This window comes from Bacillus rossius, chromosome 6 (genome assembly GCF_032445375.1).
Source record: "Bacillus rossius redtenbacheri isolate Brsri chromosome 6, Brsri_v3, whole genome shotgun sequence".
Classification (NCBI taxonomy): Eukaryota; Metazoa; Arthropoda; class Insecta; order Phasmatodea; family Bacillidae; genus Bacillus; species Bacillus rossius.
In genome coordinates, this window is record NC_086334.1 from 68,856,582 (window position 1) to 68,878,344 (window position 21,763).

Below are 21,763 nucleotides of genomic sequence, written 5' to 3' on the forward strand. Positions count from 1 at the left end.
AAGCACATCAATCTGCACGTGAAGCAGTAAACACGTCCATTAAAAGGAGCGAAGCATAACCAATTCCTCGTTATGACTTCTCCATTATGATTTTGATGACGAAAAAGCCCAAGTGTGCATATTCTTGGAATATTGTGGTCCTTTCTAGGTTGCTGAACCGAGTGTGCAATGAAAAAATTTTCATCACAGTGCTGGATTGTTGACACACCCCTTTTCATCCAGTAATCCCACATCTGTTCCGAAATCATGGATGGCCAAAGTCCAATGTCATTGCCCCCTGGTGGGCCCTCAGATTCTACAAAAGATTTGCCACTATCAGCCTCCTTTTCTATGTGTTCTTCAGTTGGACCAGTTACTACTTCTGCCTTTTCTTCACCGAGATCTACAACCATTTCCACTGAAGCATTGTCAGGTTGATCACGTTATGGATGGAAAATCATCACTCCTTTCCGACACATGTCTTGATTGAACAGTGAAGAACTGGTTAAATTTTCTTATCTTTGCCACCTCTTCTGCTGATTTCATTGTTGCTTATGTTGCCTTACGTCTTTTAGAAGCACCAGACTCCCAAATTCTTGTGCAATGTCTGTGTCTATCTACTTCACGATTGTCCATGCTGGTAATCTGAAAATAACAAAAGAAATAAAAAATGCATAGTACACTAATACTTGCATAATTTAAATATGTTTAAACTGTTAAATTACATAATTAGATGAGATTTTGAATAAAATAAACATTAACAAAAATTCTAGCAAGTAATTACGTAACTACTCTGATTTTTATTTATTATCAGACAAAACATAACATTTGTCCATCTTCCAATCAAATAATACATTTTTAACTGTTTAAATATATTTAACGTATGTAAATAAGAGTTTAATTTTGCGAGAAATAAAAAATTAAAATATAACCAGAAAGGGATCTAGCAGGTTTCGAACCCGAGCTCACAAGTTGCCAGCTCATGATTTTATCCATTACACTACACCAGAGACTTCTAAATAATAAAAAAAAAGTGATTTATAGTTTCTTTAGTAAATTAAAACTTTAACTGACAATTGCAGCAAAGTTACAAGTTATTGCTATGCATTAAACCCTAAAAGCTTCAAAATAAATAAAAAAAACTCAAAACTTTACCCAATGTTTAAAACGAAACAGAGTTTTAAAAAATATATCCACTTTTACATGAAACTCCCATATAACACAATGTTAATGATGGGTTCAACTACTAGTAGTGCCGTTAGTTCGCAGGCCACCGCAAGCTTAACTAAGCCTATTTAGAATGAAGGTAAGTTGCCAGACCTATCTATATGACCGTGGTCCTGACCAAATAGGCAGGGCAATGATGGAAAGTGCATCATATTAAGATTGAGATTTCCCTCCAAGTCTTTTGAGGTTAGGTTTACACTGAACGCACTGTTAGCATGCATTCATTGTTCATTTTAATTAGAATAATAAAACAGTTTTTCACTTACCAAAATGTATCATAAGTCAAAGTCCAGGAATATGACTATTGATAAAAATTACATGGAAAAATAAGAATTAACTTTTAAACAAGTAAACTACACATAACTGAGATCGCACTTGTCATAGGGACTCATAACAACACTACTCTCTAGACGACAAAGACTAGTTCTGTACTGACATTGTGTTTGTGCTGCCACCTATGAACAAGTTAGAAAATGAAACCTACTTGCTAGGATAATGATCATATTCCTGGTCATCGGTAATAATAAATCATTTTTACTATTTTTACATATTGCAATTTGTATTTTTCAAGTAAAATAATAAATAAACATACTAAACATATTATTGTGAATAATTATAACTGGTGTAAATTAGTAAATTATCAGCCATTTTAACTAAATGTAATGTGCATCACTACGTTTTTGGAAGAACTAGCCAGTGCAATAACGTTGCATGATTTTTAATAATTTTAACTAATTTAGAATATAAAGTTTGGTTATTACATTTCTTATCAAGCTAGAGATGTCTTGTTAAATGTTCCCTATAATTGTAAACAGTTCACAGCAAAAATACATTTATTTTTCCTGTTTTCTGATATTCACCCCTGTATTGGTGGGAGGCCCACTCTTGGTGGGTGGCCCAGGGCCCGGGCCCCTTGGACCCACCCCTTAATCCGGCCCTGCAATCAGTATTATTGGTTCTAAATTTAGTCCCTGGTATGAAAATAAGAACTGTTAGAGGGGAAACATTACAAACATTCTCCGATTTAGTGTCATGGCCGCTTTAATAACCCACCTTAAAACTTACTTTAAATTAATGTTACATCAGTAACTTAACTACACCATACAAATGAAAGCTTGGATTTAAATAACTCATAAAATAATTAATCTATGAATAAAAGGCTCTCACATTGGAAACTCAACTACACTAACTCTCCACAAAATTTAAACCTAATCTACTTTTTAAATTAAAATTTCTCATCCTGCATGCAAGAAACAGTTCCAAGTAAACAGGGGAATGTGACAGTTGCTACAACACTTGTGCCAACCATTCAAACTGGAAATACCTGAGGGGCAGAATTAGGAGCGGGATAAATTTGGGCTACTGAAGTGTACAGTTCGGAGGAATGCCACAAGGATGAGGGGTCCTGAATTTCATCCCGCTCATTATTATGTATCCTGAGATATTTCCTATTTGAATGGTTGGGGCTATGGTTATAGCAACAGTCGTACCTACATACAAGATAGGTCAGTCAGCAAGGTTTAAAGGTCCATCAAAGAAAATAATCAAGGAAAGTTGCAACAAATTCTAATAGTTTACAACTAATTAGAGAAATTGTTTTTTTTTTTGACATCACACTTTATATTTCCTTGTTTATTATTGTATTTTTTTTTAAGAAGAAATCTTGTAAAAAAAAAGCAGTACCTATTTTTTTTATATATATATTTTATTTTCTTTTTTTAATTTAGATTATAGCAAATATCTCTGTTCCTCATATTTGATCATGTTGCTGTCTATATTGGAACAAGAGCGTTTGGCCGTGTACCATTTTGGAAAAGAGATGTTTATTTATTTAAATCTGAGAAATTGTTTGTCTGAAAATCAGAAACACGTGTATTCTTTTATCACTAAATAGTGCACACCAATCCCTCACTTAGCACGTCTTCAAATTGTTGGAATTCATTTAGCGCCATGTTAATTTTACTGCCTCAGTCTTGACTAGTACGTCTGTAAATTTCAGTTAGCACGAAATCGCCACAGGCAAAAAAACTCGGGCATGATACCATGGAGTCTGCTTCAATTCGATAAGCAACAGTTGTACCGTGGCTTGCAGTTAGCTAGACGAGGGGGGAAGAGATGCATGCACAGGTCTGACTACGCTATTGGCTGTTGCACAAACATAGCTATAGCAAGTTCAGTTTCGGCTATGAAGTGTAAAGGACCAAACATTTTTACGTCCACGTGTATGCCGCCGAGCCGTACCGTTTTCGCCCCGTCACAGACCGGGCCTAATGAACTTCAGTCTATCCAGTGGCAGGGAACTCGCAAGCACAAACACAAAATGTCTGACTATTCGTCTGGTGGTAACTGTAAGTGCGCGAACACTTGCAGTTGGAATCATATTGGAGTCATGACTTCCAAGTGAGAGCGTATTCAAGTATTTTTTAAAACAAAACTAGAAGTGTTGCAGTGCAGATTGTCATGAAGGCCACACTTATGTTGGTCGCACTTGAGTTGCAAGCAAGTCAACTGTGCGTACAATTTAACAAAATTATGAGTCTATCAAAAATTTATGTCTGGTGCTGTTGGTTGTACTTGTGGGAATATATTTGAATACCGGAACAGAAATGAACAGATGACTCACATGTAAAAGTTTGTTACATGAATGTTGCAGTGAAAAAAAAAATCACTGGCCTGAAAGGATTGGTGTGAACCAAGCGGTGATACGAGAATAAACACAATAATGGTGTGACAATATTTATCGTTGAGTGTTATTCGACTCATTTATATTATGTAAAGAATATTTCCCTACATATTTTGGAACACTTCAATTAAATTAGCCTTGCTATTTATTGAGACTAATGCTTCAGAATACGCTATTTCAAATAACACAAGCATTTTTAGCAATGTGTTAGTCGTACTAAGCGAGGGATTGGTATAACTGTTAAGTGTGACGTGAACGCAGCGAGCCGAGTGCCAGGGCCGTGTGTGCGCGCAGGAGGAAGACTTGATGTGCCTGCCTCACGCCAAGTGCACACGCTTCGTGGAGATGGGCCGGTACGAGATGGAGGTGTGGTACCAGAGCCCCTACCCCGAGGAGTTCGCCCACGCGCCCAAGCTGTACCTGTGCGAGTTTTGCCTGCGCTACATGAAGAGCCGCACCATCCTGAAGCGCCACCTGGTGAAGTGTGTGTGGCGCCACCCGCCAGGCGAGGAGGTGTACAGGTCAGCTCCCCTCGTGACCGCACCACTCGGTGCTTAACAGTCATTGAGTGAGTCACAACTTTTTTTTTTTTTTTTTTTTTTTTTTTAAGTTGTTACACTAACAGGTACTTTCCAAGAGCTTCATCCTGCTCAATGATTTTAATTTCATATTGACTAGTAGCATTCGCACGCATGCGTCATTTGGTTTCAAAATGGCAATTGTGCTAGATGATTGTACGATAGAGCAGCAACATGTTCTATGTGGCTGAGATAGCAACCCAAACAATTGTATGCAGCTGGTATTGGGCACTGATATAACAGTGGGATGAGTGCAAGCATATTGGTGTGGATTATGTTGAGGTGCCAAAGTGATTATCACTGTAAGTTTTATTTTAATTACCTTTTGTGACTTACTTAATGTCTTTTGCTCGTATATATTGTGTTCAATGAAATATTAATACTTCCAAAAGAATGTTCATGCAATAAATTCCTGCTAAAGAATGTTCATGCAATAGATTCCTGGTACTTCTTATTTAAGGAAAAGATGAACTATATGCAACTTAGGTTATGTGGTTAATATTTCTTTAATAGCCAAAGTTTTAAAAAAATTTTCAATGGCTTGAGTGGGAAAACAGAGGCAGTAACTGTAGAATCTAAAACAAAATGACCCATCTGTGCTCTGATGCAGTGGGAATATTGGTTAAAACCTCATCGCATCTTTTTCTACAATGATTGTGTAAGAGAGAGAGAGGTTTTTTTTACACCGGCCTCAAAGGCAAAGACAAGCGTAGTGAAAACATATAGCTCAACCTGGTATTCATCCTCGCCAGTTTAAAGGCACACTCGACTCGGGAAGACCTCACTCTTCATGTCCAGAAGAATTTTTTTTTTTTAATCACGAAAATGTTTTTAAAAACATGTTTAATCTTAAGGTATTTGACCACATGGTGCATGTATAGCATGGCAGTGCACTAGAGTTAGTGTGTTGAGTTTTTGAAGCATGTGTCAAGAGTGAACCTGGCGTACACATCAGGCGTGTCTTTCCTCGAGGTACACAATGAAACTGGCATTCCCTCTTTCTCATCAGCAACTCACCTGTAGGGGACTTACGTAATTACTTTAATATACCGTGTTTTATCGCATAATCGTCGCACATTTTATACTAAAATCAAGTTTGAAAAGTAGGGGTGTGACGATTATGTGACAAAAAAAAAAAATTTGTTAGGTAAAGTTATTCATAAAAACAAAGCCCATTCATGGAAAGTACGTTTATTTAAAAAGTGAAGTAGAAAAGAGCACGCCAAACAATTTAAATTAATAAGTCATCCAAAAAAAAAAAACCTTTCTTCAACTTTAAATAGAAAAACAAAATCTACTATCCGAATGCGAGCCTGAACGAACTCATAACTATCATCGTAATACACACCACGAAAGAATGCGGGCCATCAAATTTAGTTAACTCGGCACTCGACAGAGAGCACGCATTGCATGTAATCGGCGAGATGTCAATATTCGACTACATGTGCGCGCTCTATACGGGAAGCGACATAACCAAACATGAATGATGCCAACTAGCGCTAGCTACATTTTTGTAAGTGGTACACCGCGGCGATGCAAACAAACAGATAAAGGTTATAACGTTTAAATATGTCTTTAAAAGAAAATTTACACATCAGACAACTTCGTATTTCCTTTAATTAAATATGTAATGGTAATGTCAGAATAAATATTAGATTTCTACATTAAAATACATTGTTTTATACGGAAAAAAATACCCACACAAAGCGCTCTGAATCTAATAGCCGGACCAAAAACATCATTCAACGTTTATGCGAGAGGTTTTTTTTATCCAAATTTTGACGTCCTAAAATATAGGTGCAACAATTATGCGCGTGCGACGATTATGCAATAAAAGAGGGTATTTGACTCCACAAAATAAATGGTAAAAAGATATTTGGCTTTAAACTAATGCACAATGCTGCAAAATATTTTTGTAGATACCTACATAAGTTTATGTTAGAATTGCAAAAATATTTACACCAATCGTTGACTTAGCAGGTCTTCAGATTGCACGAATTCATTTAGCGCAATGTTAGTTTTACTGCACCAGTCTTGAATAGCTGTCTGTAAATTTCAGTTTGCAAGAAATAATTACAGGCAAAAAAATATAAGAGGGTAACATAGAGTGGGAGTAAATAAACAAGGTTTAACATGCTTTTAAAATTATTTTTTATTGAATTCTCTGATAAAAGTTTGCTATGTAAAAACAAGAAATGGTTGAAAAAAATACATGTCTATAAGGCGACAAGAGTCCAAAGAACCTGCGCAGACCCTAACGTTGCAGGTTGGTCGTGTGATGAGCACATCGCTACAGGGATGACATTGTTCACGCACGGATGTCTGGGGGTCCGAGTATGGAGGTGTGTGTTAAATCAGGTGCACCACTGCACAGACAGGCAGACAGGTGTTTCAATATCAACGATAGAACGAAGCTTGACAGAGGGAAAGGGAAAGAGAAATAACAGTTTAAATTTTTTGACACCCTCAGGTAAAGAAAACAAAGTATGGGAAAGAAATTAGTAGACTGAGAGAAATTGTGAGATTATTTTTCTTTCAAAGACCATTATAAAATTTATATAAAGTTTTGCTCAATAAAAAAAGTAATTTAAACTGTAGAGATATAATTGAGAAATTTGTTGCTAGGTTATTGCTGGAAAAAATGTCTAATCGTGCAGAAATATTTTTGTTGAAAAGCTGGGATTAGTTGTTTTGAGAGGGCATAATCTGAAACAAATACATGTACATGAATTTCATAAGACTGATGGAACCATAGCTAATGTTGACAAAAACAATTCACGTTAATACTACACGCGGCATAATTTCTTGTCAGCATTCAAGTATTGAAATTGGCATCACAAACTCCATTGGGACAGGCATGCATATGGAGCATAGGCGTGCGCACGGTAGGTGCCACAGGTGCCTTGGCACCACCATTAGGGTTAACGTTATTTTGTTTTTTACAAGCAGAAATAATACATACTTACAAAAATCCGTATTATTTCCAAAAAAATATGTTTTCCAATCGTGTCGAGTTACAGATATGTGCTCATAACACTATCAGTATATCAGTTATCAATCGAACCAACTATACACACGGAAACAAGCCAGTTGCAATTACTTGTGTTGTACACGCGGGCCGCGGCTACAGAACTTCTGAAATTTAAATACTTCTCATAGTTCTCCTCGAATTACATAGAATGCGCGCTCAGTGTCCACTGTTCACTCCACTCGGCAGGCGCACGGAATAATAGCCGCCATCCGCCAGAGTTTATTTAAAAAAAGAGAGAGAGTTTAGTTAGTTAAAATGATAGGCTTACTCGATGACTTATATGCAGTCGCCGACAAAATATTTTTGTTTTATTCCAAAAGTTAAAAATATTGCCCACTCTTATTTGTGTATTTTTATTATTTTAATATTTTACATATTTACGGTATGTTACAAAAACTCCCTTGATTTGTTGATTTTAAAACTTAACATTTGAGAATTTTTTTTCTAGCATTTATTTGGCGTCTTCAGAAAACATGTAAGTACGGTTTTTCAAAGCCACCAGTTTGAATTCCGTGCAAAAAATTTGTGCAATTTACTTTGTGGCTCAACAAAGCTTAAAACAGTAAATAATTTAGTAGTTTTCCTGGTGATTATAACGTTCAAAGCCATAATTTGTCATAAAAAATGTTAAAATTTTTACATCTGTGTATTTAATGTTTTTGTTCGGAAACACCTTAAATAGCACCATTTTACGCTTTCAAATCCAAATTTTTTCGGGGGAGGACCCCCCGACCCCCCGCTTTAGACTCGGGTCCATGAATGACAGGGCTGTTGTGTAATCTGGCACCACCACTACTGAAGTCCTGCGCACGCCTATGATATGGAGGGAAGGACTTTGTTCTGAATGGTTCTCTAATTTTTTTATGTCACAGCATGTCTGTAGATTACCACAATAATATGGATTGTGAAAAATTGAAAAATATTTTAATGTCAGATTTCTTTGAAAAGAAAAAAAACAGTTATTGTAGTGTTCATTTGAACAAAAACCTACAGCATCATACCTAAACAGGGCATTCAAAACTAGCTGACTACCAACAACTACGAAAGTGAATCTATTGTTTTAGTAAAACATGTACCAACATAAAATTAGTTTGTTATAATTTTCCTTGCTCACGCACAGTTGTAACGTTTTATTCCTGTATACGCATGTGTCCTGAAGTAGCACATATTATTTAATTGATACTTAAACACTTCGGTAAAATATCTGTGCAGTTAATAGTAGACATGCCATAAATTAGACTTTGTTCATAACAGTTACTCCAGCCATGCCTTTGCAAGGTCCTTTCAATTTAGGAATATCATAAAGAAGTTTGTATACTTATTGACGGGTTATACAATGACTTGAAACGTATTATTATATTATATTAATTACATAAAAACCGAGAGGGGCATAGTATTGTTTGAACAGAAATCTTACAAAATGCTCGGAAGTAACTAAGTTACCAAACAAGTTATAAAAAAAATACTTTCATTACGACACTGCTGTGCTTGTAAGACACTCAAGAGCAACGGTTGGTTTTACCAAATACTGTAGAGGGAGAATACAGGACAGCTCTATACTAATAGCACAGCCGCGCGGGCGAAGAGCGTCAGCGCTGCTACCTAGCGGCTCGGCGTGATAACAGCACCCACGGCCATGCATTCCAAGCCTAAAATGTATTAAATTCAACTCATCATTGCACCTAGACTAATCAACAGATTCTTTTGAAAAAAATTAGGTTGACCCTCGTATTCTTTGCGGCCATGCAGATGTAAATTTATTTGCTGAAAAGTTAGTTGCTTTCGATGTAAAAAATAGTTAACAATGAACAGCATATTTTCAAGGAAAATGGAAGTAAAAATCTTCAAAGCATTCTATTGCTAATCATCGTTCATTTAGGGAATTATCTAATGAATCAATTAAATTATCCAAATTTTTTAGCCACTAAATACTATTGATTTGCTATCGTTCAACAGCCTATTGGTTAAAAGTTTTTTTTATGAATATGTGCAATATAATGAGTACAGCTGTTCATATAGTGTATAATACGTATATAATAATTATATGTATGTACAGTTAACAGAGATTTGAGCACGATATTATGAAATTAAATAACATGGACATTTAAATAATATTGAAAATTAAAGGGAGATGAAAAAATACATAATTTCAGTATGACATAAATATGTAGAAGTACATAGCGTTTGACACAATGGAAATAAACAAATCCTTAAATTAGAACTTACAATTGCACCATCTATAGCTACCATAAATATTAAATATGTATTAATACCTCGTTACTTAAAAATAATAATATTTAAATAAATGCATTATTACAATGGTACCAGAGCTAGAACAAGTTTTACAATATTCACTTCCATTGTAAATGAAAAAGGCAAATGATATACAAGAGACGAATATGCTTGTAAAATTTTATCCAGCTGTACCTAAATAGGTAGCAAGAAGTTTATTTTCCCCGATCATACCTTATAACCACTGCTAGATATTCCATACAATTTACATGTGCATGACTTTTTTTGCTTTTTTGTTTTCTTTACTCCGGGTTCTCCCACATTCACCGTTTATACCTTTTATAAAACAATTGATTATGACATTAAAATATTTGTTAACAAAAATTTTGAAGCATTCGTCACACATTTCGATTTCAGTGGGTTTCTCAATAAATCTAATTTACAGTACGGTATTTGTTACAACTCACGATAGTATGTTTTTCTAAGAGAAATATTTTGACTTGGGGAAAATTTTTTACATTCTATAAGGCAATAGAATTTAAAAAAATATATATTTAATAATAATTCCTTTCAATTCTGACGGTTACTCTTTGTACTTCAGTGAGTTTAGTTTCAGAGGTTTTCGTATGACGCGGCCGTGGTCGCAACAGCTAGGGGTAGTCATCACGCCGAGCCGCGAGAGCGCAGCACCGTAGGTTTCTCGCGAAAACGAGTGAGCTGTCCTGTATTCTCCCTCTACAGTATTTGGTTTTACCACTCTCCTGGCTTGCCACAGAATGGGAAAGTAGTAGATGCAATCAGTAATATACAAGAAGGCTCTTTTGTTTGTTGTCGCAAAATACCTGTTTAAAAGCTCAATTTGTTAACTATAGAGGCATTGTAAGCACAAAGTACTCAAAAACTATAATGATTTTTAAATTTAATATTTGTAATTCACTAAGGGCAAATTAGTGGAAAAACTGAAGTTTTGTTAGAGTGTGCGATGCTGGCTGGCTTGAGTGCAGTGTTAATTACATGTGTCGTTGCGTTGTTGTGGTGGCAGGAAGGACAAGATCTTGGTGTGGGAGGTGGCTGGCTTAAGTGCAATGTTAACTACATGTGTGGTTGCATTGTTGTGGTGGCAGGAAGGTCATGATCTCGGTGTGGGAGGTGGCTAGCTTGAGTGCAGTGTTAACTACATGTGTGGTTGCGTTGTTGTGGTGGCAGGAAGGACAAGATCTCGGTGTGGGAGGTGGCTGGCTTGAGTGCAGTGTTAACTACATGTGTGGTTGCATTGTTGTGGTGGCAGGAAGGACAAGATCTCGGTGTGGGAGGTGGCTGGCTTAAGTGCAGTGTTAACTACATGTGTGGTTGCATTGTTGTGGTGGCAGGAAGAACAAGATCTCGGTGTGGGAGGTGGCTGGCTTGAGTGCAGTGTTAATTACATGTGTGGTTGCGTTGTTGTGGTAGCAGGAAGGACAATATCTTGGTGTGGGAGATGGCTGACTTGAGTGCAGTGTTAATTACATGTGTGGTTGCGTTGTTGTGGTGGCAGGAAGGACAAGATCTCGGTGTGGGAGGTGGCTGGCTTGAGTGCAGTGTTAACTACATGTGTGGTTGCGTTGTTGTGGTGGCAGGAAGGACAAGATCTCGGTGTGGGAGGTGGCTGGCTTGAGTGCAGTGTTAACTACATGTGTGGTTGCATTGTTGTGGTGGCAGGAAGGACATGATCTCGGTGTGGGAGGTGGCTGGCTTGAGTGCAGTGTTAACTACATGTGTGGTTGCATTGTTGTGGTGGCAGGAAAGTCATGATCTCGGTGTGGGAGGTGGCTAGCTTGAGTGCAGTGTTAACTACATGTGTGGTTGCGTTGTTGTGGTGGCAGGAAGGACAAGATCTCGGTGTGGGAGATGGCTGACTTGAGTGCAGTGTTAATTACATGTGTGGTTGCGTTGTTGTGGTGGCAGGAAGGACAATATCTCTGTGTGGGAGGTGGCTGGCTTGAGTGCAGTGTTAACTACATGTGTGGTTGCGTTGTTGTGGTGGCAGGAAGGACAAGATCTCGGTGTGGGAGGTGGCTGGCTTGAGTGCAGTGTTAACTACATGTGTGGTTGCGTTGTTGTGGTGGCAGGAAGGACAAGATCTCGGTGTGGGAGGTGGCTGGCTTGAGTGCAGTGTTAACTACATGTGTGGTTGCATTGTTGTGGTGGCAGGAAGGACATGATCTCGGTGTGGGAGGTGGCTGGCTTGAGTGCAGTGTTAACTACATGTGTGGTTGCATTGTTGTGGTGGCAGGAAGGTCATGATCTCGGTGTGGGAGGTGGCTAGCTTGAGTGCAGTGTTAACTACATGAGTGGTTGCGTTGTTGTGGTGGCAGGAAGGACATGATCTCGGTGTGGGAGGTGGCTGGCTTGAGTGCAGTGTTAACTACATGTGTGGTTGCGTTGTTGTGGTGCAGGAAGGACAAGATCTCGGTGTGGGAGACGGCTGGCTTGAGTGCAGTGTTAATTAAATGTGTGGGTGTGTTGTTGTGGTGGCAGGAAGGACAAGATCTCGGTGTGGGAGGTGGCTGGCTTGAGTGCAGTGTTAACTACATGTGTGGTTGCGTTGTTGTTGTGGCAGGAAGGACAAGATCTCGGTGTGGGAGGTGGCTGGCTTGAGTGCAGTGTTAATTACATGTGTGGTTCCGTTGTTGTGGTGGCAGGAAGGACAAGATCTCGGTGTGGGAGGTGGCTGGCTTGAGTGCAGTGTTAATTAAATGTGTGGGTGTGTTGTTGTGGTGGCAGGAAGGACAAGATCTCGGTGTGGGAGGTGGCTGGCTTGAGTGCAGTGTTAACTACATGTGTGGTTGCGTTGTTGTGGTGGCAGGAAGGACAAGATCTCGGTGTGGGAGGTGGCTGGCTTGAGTGCAGTGTTAACTACATGTGTGGTTGTATTGTTGTGGTGGCAGGAAGGACAAGATCTCGGTGTGGGAGGTGGCTTGCTTGAGTGCAGTGTTAACTACATGTGTGGTTGCGTTGTTGTGGTGGCAGGAAGGACAAGATCTCGGTGTGGGAGGTGGCTGGCTTGAGTGCAGTGTTAACTACATGTGTGGTTGCGTTGTTGTTGTGGCAGGAAGGACAAGATCTTGGTGTGGGAGGTGGCTGGCTTGAGTGCAGTGTTAACTACATGTGTGGTTGTATTGTTGTGGTGGCAGGAAGGACAAGATCTCGGTGTGGGAGGTGGCTGGCTTGAGTGCAGTGTTAACTACATGTGTGGTTGCGTTGTTGTGGTGGCAGGAAGGACAAGATCTTGGTGTGGGAGGTGGCTTGCTTGAGTGCAGTGTTAACTACATGTGTGGTTGCATTCTTGTGGTGGCAGGAAGGACAAGATCTCGGTGTGGGAGGTGGCTGGCTTGAGTGCAGTGTTAACTACATGTGTGGTTGCGTTGTTGTGGTGGCAGGAAGGACAAGATCTTGGTGTGGGAGGTGGCTGGCTTGAGTGCAGTGTTAACTACATGTGTGGTTGTATTGTTGTGGTGGCAGGAAGGACAAGATCTCGGTGTGGGAGGTGGCTGGCTTGAGTGCAGTGTTAACTACATGTGTGGTTGCGTTGTTGTGGTGGCAGGAAGGACAAGATCTCGGTGTGGGAGGTGGCTGGCTTGAGTGCAGTGTTAACTACATGTGTGGTTGTATTGTTGTGGTGGCAGGAAGGACAAGATCTCGGTGTGGGAGGTGGCTGGCTTGAGTGCAGTGTTAACTACATGTGTGGTTGCGTTGTTGTGGTGGCAGGGAGGAAATGATCTCGGTGTGGGAGGTGACTGGCTTGAGTGCAGTGTTAACTACATGTGTGGTTGCGTTGTTGTTGTGGCAGGAAGGACAAGATCTCGGTGTGGGAGGTGGCTGGCTTGAGTGCAGTGTTAACTACATGTGTGGTTGCGTTGTTGTGGTGGCAGGAAGGACAAGATCTCGGTGTGGGAGGTGGCTGGCTTGAGTGCAGTGTTAACTACATGTGTGGTTGTATTGTTGTGGTGGCAGGAAGGACAAGATCTCGGTGTGGGAGGTGGCTGGCTCTAGTGCAGTGTTAACTACATGTGTGGTTGCGTTGTTGTGGTGGCAGGGAGGAAATGATCTCGGTGTGGGAGGTGACTGGCTTGAGTGCAGTGTTAACTACATGTGTGGTTGCATTGTTGTTGTGGCAGGAAGGACAAGATCTCGGTGTGGGAGGTGGCTGGCTTGAGTGCAGTGTTAACTACATGTGTGGTTGCGTTGTTGTTGTGGCAGGAAGGACTAGAGGTGGGTCGAAAAGTATCAACCTGATACTTTGTTACTGATACGCGCCTGTATCAGGAACGGCAAACGAGTACACTTGAAAAGTATCAGAGAATTTAGTATCAGTTCAGAATTCACCTGGAACAACACCACGGCCAATGAGCGCAGTACCCGATCGCAGATGACGGTCACTTGGGCGGAGCTTGTGAAAGGGGAGGGAGCAGGAACGACGAATAAGGGATAAAGAAGGGAAAGAATGTAGGGGAGGAAGCGCAGGGGAAGGCGTTGAAGCCTTGAAGGAGAGGCGCAAAGCGATATTGTTACAAGCAGGGCTGCCACTCATGGGTTTTTCCACCCAGATCTGGGTTTTTCCAATGGTGTTTGGGTTTCGGGGTTTTTAAATAATGAATTCCAACAATTCTAGGTTTTTTATAATTTTAATTATTTTTATACCTAAAACAATAATAAAGGTAGTAGCTACTGTATCTGTTGCAATATCTGTTTGATAAATGCAAACAAGTCTGTGTGTTTCACACAAAAAAATACATATAAACACAAAACTAGTTTTCAAGAAGCTAAGTCGAATATTAAATTAGACACATTCTTCAAAGAGGCTTGCAGAACACAAAACCAATGCAACAATTAACCTTCAAACCAATCTTGTAGAATCAGACTCTGAATAAAGACTAACGTACATGATGCAGTTTTATAAAAACAATTACCGGTTTAAAGAATGCAGTGATGGTGTTTGTTTTGTCATGTATATATTTGTAGGTTTTTTTATGATATGTGCTGGTCCAAGAATTACTTATACAGCCATTTTGCTGCAGTGTAATTTTCTTGTATTGGTTGTATTTAACCGTTTTCAGTCTTTTAAGGTAATTAATTGTTTTATATTAAAACCAGTTATGTTTATATTTTTGAATTAGTACGCAAACATTTTCAACGATAGCATTTTAGACGCATCTGGGTTTTTTACCCATGTGTCTTGTTTTTTTTGTAGGTTATCTAGGTTTTTCATGAATATCAGTGTGGCAGCCCTGGTTACAAGTCGTTTTGTTTATTGTCCTACTTCAAAGTACGCTCAATGCGCAGTGCGTGCACCGTCTCGTTCAATAATAAAACTAATGAAATTTTAATATTAAAAAGTACATTAATACAAGATATAATATTTATATTTGTGCACCTAACAGCTATGAAAATGCAAATAAATTCTCAGTTGACACTAATAACAGATGTAATCAACATATGGACTTTCTTTTTTCGAAAACAATTAGTAACTAGTGTTTTTATACATTAAAAATTCACGATTTTATCAAAAATAAAAAATAAAAAAAACAGATAGGTACATTAGTGAGCATACTATATCAATGTTTTTTCAAATGTTTCTTCAGATTAGTCGATGATTTATAACTCAGTTTTTGTTTACACAAATTACAATTAGCAAACTCATTATTTTCCGTGAAAAAATTCCACACAAATGAAGTCTTTTTCGTGCACTTATCCATTCCTTATTTCACTATAAAGATACTAACTACAAAGCATGACAGCCCGCAACATGGTGATACACGGCCAGGACGAACTGCAGTGAATGTTGAACTGATTGATACTGGTTGTATCAGGCGGGCATGAGAGTATCAGAGGTAGAGAATTACCAGGCGTGATAAATAATGTATCAGATTCTCCTTCCGGTCGCACGGTCTGCGTACGCGGAGCTTTGTTGCCTCCTGGGACCGTCTGATACAGAAGTATCAGAGACTTGTAACATGGTACAATGCTGTATCAGTATCAGGAAGGAACAGATACCGAAAATTGCTGTAACAACCCACCTCTAGGAAGGACAAGTTCTTGGTGTGGGAGGTGGCTGGCTTGAGTGCAGTGTTAACTACATGTGTGGTTGTATTGTTGTGGTGGCAGGAAGGACAAGATCTCGGTGTGGGAGGTGGATGGAAAGCGGTACAAGCAGTACTGCCAGAACCTGTGCCTGCTGGCAAAGTTCTTCCTTGACCACAAGACACTCTACTACGACGTGGAGCCTTTCCTTTTCTATGTCATGACGTTGGATGATTCGCAGGGCTGCCACACTGTGGGATATTTTAGCAAGGTAGGTGGTTCATGGTCTTCTACAGTTTTTGGTGGATTGTGTAGCAATGTTCTTAGTTATTATACTTATATGGGTACTATCATTTAACTGAATGCTCTGTTTTTATGGTTTAACCTTTTTTAAATTCTCTCATTCAAAACCTTGTTATGATTTTTTGATGAACATCGATATCTTGTAACTATTTGTGTGTTCATTTTGAATTCTGACCATTGGTGTGTTAATTTCGGTATCTTAGTGATATTTTTTCGGGTGCCCAGCAAGTCAGTACACAACATAGTACTATAATGCTAATTGCAGCTCACATATCATAACACCCTACAATACTCTACTTGTAAGAAATAGTTTTTTTTTTTCTGTAAGATCTTGCACTTTCTGAATGTGAGGCACAATCGTGGATAGTGACATAACGAAAGGAGCAAGTTATTTAGTAAACAGTTATAATAAAACCTCGTTTATCTGGGCCTCATTGATATGAATTTCGCGTAATCCGGAACTTCGGATAATTATGATCAACAGATATCCTAATAAAATGTATAGCCTTTTTTTAACGTTCTCATAAAAATTACAATTGTATTCTACATCTATGCAAACTAAGATGATTAGCACACGATAATGTACCTGACCGTGCTTCATTCAAATGCTATACATGTTTGTAATTGAAGAAAGTTTATGTATTTTTTTTCTAATAAATTATGTGAAAATTATTTTTATATTTTTTAATTGCTGTAAACAATATAGGACATGTATATTATGAAATTTTGGTACATAATATAGATTTTTATCGTATTAAACGGTAAGTCTCCTTATTTAAAAATTGTACTTTTCTTATTACTGACATTACCTGTATAATATGGATTTTTGACTGTCCGGATTGCATTTTGTCCCAGTTAGTCCTGATAAAAAGATTTAAGTTTTCTTGTAAAACTCTTTTAGGGTAACTTAGGTAACATCCAAAGGTAACTTGTAATTGAACTAAGTTACATATAAGTGGTACTCTCCCGTACAGTTAAAGTTACTTCATCTTTCATTTTCACACAAGAATAATATCTGTGTAAGAGGGTAGCTCACTCACCAAAGTTGTGAGAATAATGGGAATGAATCACATTCCAATGAATATTATTGTTATATTTGGTGTCTGTCAGTACCTGTCATGTACTTTAATGCATTCTGGTTTTTACATGTTGTCATGGTGACAAACAAATAAAAATATTTGCCATTTAGTATTTATTAATTTTTTTTATATGTTCTGCCATATCATCAATGCTAACATAAAACTGTTGAAATGTTTACTGTTCTGGTACAAACACTTTTCAACTTCAAGAATGTCTTCACAAATTTGAAAAAAAACATTGGAAGAATTCTCCATAAAGAAATATATGTTGCATTCTATTCCTGAAAAATATAACCTGCGTTTAAATCAGAGTGTATTGGATTGACATTTGAAAGCTCATATCACAAACATTTTATTTAAAATAATTAAACGCTCACTAACAGTTGACAATAAATCAACTGGAAAAAATTGAATAGGCAGTGGTTACACAAACGATTTAAAGTCTAAACACTTCAATGGCCAAGTTTACATTCGTGCATGCAGTTAAGGCTTGTCTACTCACATCTTAAACTATTAAATGAGTAATTCTTGTTTGTATTTTTATTCTCAAAAATGACTCAACAATTTTTTTAAATCTACATTGTATTCAGAGATGATTAATTGATCTAGCTAGGCCCCAACTGCATGAATAATCATTTTTATGGATTATTTTAATTTTAAAATATGTAAACAGGCTATTAAAAAAATCCAAAGTGATGCGTTATAACAGTCCAAACCTCCAGCTAGCTCAAATTGGTCTGGCTGTTACATGCATTAACACTTGAAAATTTTTTTATTGAATGTTGAAATATTATTTAAGTTCCAGCAAAAAAAATGTTACTTTTAATGATTGATTACTAAAATAAAATTTCTCAGACAACAGTCACTGGTTTTTACTACTTTTATTATCTGCCACGAAAAATTCACAAGTCACACTGGCTGCTTTCTTCTGACCACAACACATTTCTCAGCTTCTCGCAATATAAACATCTCAAACTTCACTGATTTTATAAACAGCTCTATTTTCCACTTAACTGAAACATTCGTGAAACCAATCTATTAAATATCATCAAATTTTCTGTAATGTTACAATGTACTCTTTTTTTCCCCTGGTGCCATCGCCCGGCCTCAACCCAGCACAGACTACTAGCAAGGCCGCCCTTGTCCTCCGAAAGGGCCAAGGGTACTCATGTGATGTCATTTCCAACCAATCACTAAACTACAATAAAAAATCAGCCAGTCACTGGCATGTAGTAACAGCATTTCAACCAACTCACAAGTCGTCCCCAAGCAACGCAATGTCTGACTCTCTCCCACACTCATATTACTGATGAAACCATTGCATCAGCCTTCTAGAACATTCTCTGTATCCACAAATTTAAGAATCAAAGAAATATGACATACAATTTCTAAAAAAATATGTGAAAGTGCATAAAAAATATACGAAAGCAAACAAACAGGTAAAAATAACTGTATGTGGTTTATTCACCATAAAGAAGTGTATAAAAGGAATTTTACAAAAAAAAAATTTTTTTTAAATTTGCTCTAGCATCCTTTAACATAAATGATGACAGAACAATAACTAGCCATGGCATTTATAATTTTATTGCTGGCGAACAGTTTTACAATAAAAGGAATATGGCAGCTCATGCGACACAGAATGTTGGAGAACCAGATGGATTTCAATGTGACAAGGTGTAGATCCTGATGATGCTATTAATGAGAGAATAATCATTAACCTTATTTTACAAACATTGTTTATAGTTTGCATGTAAATAAAAGTTTACAATGGTTCTGTATTTAGTGTTTGCACAATGTTTTCATTTTAAACATTAATAGTTTGTTGAGCACATTTATGTGTGATATCTGTGCAAGGAAGCTAATAACCAACAGTACGTTTGCGTGACAGGATGAAATGAATTGGTTACAACACACATGACATTTTCTGAGAGAATACAACTCTCTTGAGAGTGCATGTAAATTTAATATGGGGATCCCACGTTAAGTTACCATCAACTTTATAACCTTTATAACTTTTTTCCATGCTGCATCCTTGGTGACTAGTTGTTGAGTTTTATTCTTATTAATAACCAAACATTTTTGCTAAACTATACAAAGGCTTTCTCAATTAGCTCTGTGATAAGTTTAAGAACTTTGTTATCGGTATAGGGATTTTTACAAACAAACTATTTATATCAGCAATTTGATAATTTTGTGACAAATTGGTGACAGAGAGAGAGAAGAAGAAGATCAGGGACAGGTCGTGACCTTAGCACATTGTGACTGCCTTGGTCAGATCGTGAACTGTGGTTTGAGCAGTTTTTTTTCTCTCTCTAGACCCTGTTTTGACTAAACCAATCTATCCATGGCATCCGTGGGAAACCAACCCATGCGAAAGCCAAATGTGAGTTAGAAAAAGTAAATATTATGTCTTTCAAATAAATTGCATGATGAATTTTAACAACTATTCAATCATTTTTTTCCCAATTATATTGGTACCAGTGAAATCGCACTAAGAAAATTTCCTCCATAGTAAGTTTAAAAAAATTAGCAATGGACCTATAAATACATCTAATTTAAAAATTGTCCTGTTATTAAGTCTAAATTTCTCTCTACCGTGAAAATTTTCCTGACACGATTTACTGTAGGTTGGTAGTTTTCAACCTGCATTTTATCATGAATACATGAATAACTCTTGCCATTTATGAATGCTTGGAAATATTCCTACATTTAAGAAAGCATTTGCACTAACAAATAGCGCTAAAATAACATTGAAAACATTGTTCTAAATATGACTATATAACCCAAACATATAATTACTTTTCGTTACTTTCATGTTGGATACTAGACACTATTTCGTGGTTGACAAACACACAGTCCTCCAAACACTGCAGGAGACCAGTTGAAGGATATTTCTTTGCCTGGTGACTCTCCGTTACCAAGAAGTTGACCTGGACAACAGCTCTGTGTTTCCGAGTGGATGCCCTCATTGCAGACCGAGCTGCTGGGCATTTCTTGTGTGCGCCTACAGTCAAACACACATTAACTGCAAATTTTCCGTCTTTCACCATTTTTGAAGTGAAACTTGTTTGCTGAGGGGCTACATTTTTCTAGCATTACGAAAATTCTGATCACATGAGGAGAATAGTTAAAGATGTGGTGGGGGAACTGAGAGAGGAGGGGAATAGTTAGGTACTTGGTGGGGGAACCAGTAGAGGAGAAGACGGCAGGGAAGATGTAGAAATAACACAGCATATTGCACACTTGCTACTTGCACAATTGCACACTTGCATAATTGCACTATGAGTGTTGTCTGAAAAGTTTCCAACCTAAACGAGAAAACTTTTTTTTCTTCCAAAATAGTTTCCTTGTGTAAGTCTTTATACTTATCCCACCGATGCTTCCATCTCTTCAATCCGTTCAGATAGTACTTGGCGTCTTTCTCCTCAAAATAATTCTTTACGAAGGTGATGAAAATTTCTGTCCTCTGAGCGCAACTTTTAGCCTAGGGAACAAAAAAGAAGTCACTTGGGTTGAGATCTGGTGAGTAAGGAGGGTGGTCGAGCTTTTTAAAATGCAATTCGTGGATTTTCGCCATGGCAACTTCTGAGGTGTGAGATGGTGCATTATCTTGGTGAAACAAGAATTTTTTTGCAATTTTTTGAATGCAAATGTTTATACTTTTGCAATTTCTGCCTTCAGCTTGTCAAGTAATGATGTGTAGTATGCTCTTGTCATGGTTTTTCCTTTTTCAAGATAATCAATTAAGAAAACACCATGACTATCCCAGAAAACAGTCGCCATCACTTTCTCGGAAGTAGGAACAGTCTTTGCCTTTTTTTGAAGCTGATTTTCCGTTTGCAATCCACTGTTTTGACTGTGTTTATGTTTCCGGAGTGTAATGTTGAATCCAAGTTATCATATTTCATCTACAGTTATTAATTGGTGAAAAAAGCTCTGATATATTGCGCCTAAACTGTGCTAATAGAGCGTTGGAAATGTTCACTGGAACACATTTTCAGTCCGGAGTGAGTAAACGTGGTACCCAACTTGCGGACAGCTTTCTCATGCCTAAATCTTGATTCAATATGTAACAAACATGTTCTTTGGACATGATAACCTCTGCTATATCTCTTACATTAATTTGACGGTTATCTAGCACCACTTGAGCAATGTTATCGTCAGTGGTTGCAGTTTTCGGCCGTCCCAAATGTTCATCACCCTATCTGGTACAGCCACGTTTAAATTCAGCTGCCCAAAATTTATCTGTGGTAAATGATGGTGCAGAGCCCGTACACAGCATCCAACTCGTCTTTGATTTGCGTTCAAAAATAAATATTTAATCACAGCTCAATACTAAATTTTTCTCATTTTCACAAAAACATGCGCGTCGACTCACACAAACGATTGTTAAAAATCAACAGTGCATCTAAAATGGCTGACATTTCATAGAGAACATTCCAAAGCATTCTCCATTTTTTGTTGACGAGTGCTGTCATCTTCACGTTGAGGTCGGAAACTTATCAGACAACCCTCGTACTTGCACACTTCTTTACATGCACACTTGCATACTTTGCACTTGCACACTTTCACATTTGCATACTTGTGCAAT

The 21,763-nt window shown here is 37.9% G+C and overlaps 1 protein-coding gene across 2 annotated transcripts in view; it reads left to right on the forward strand.

Moving 5' to 3' along the window:
• LOC134533285 (histone acetyltransferase KAT7) overlaps positions 1–21,763 on the forward strand; it is a 438,198-nt gene that overhangs the window by 42,606 nt on the left and 373,829 nt on the right. For both annotated transcript variants that reach the window (XM_063370739.1, XM_063370740.1), the window contains exons 6-7: positions 4,184–4,410; positions 15,875–16,061. In XM_063370739.1, coding sequence (XP_063226809.1) covers positions 4,184–4,410; positions 15,875–16,061 — 414 coding nt within the window. The remainder of the gene's footprint in view (positions 1–4,183; positions 4,411–15,874; positions 16,062–21,763) is intronic.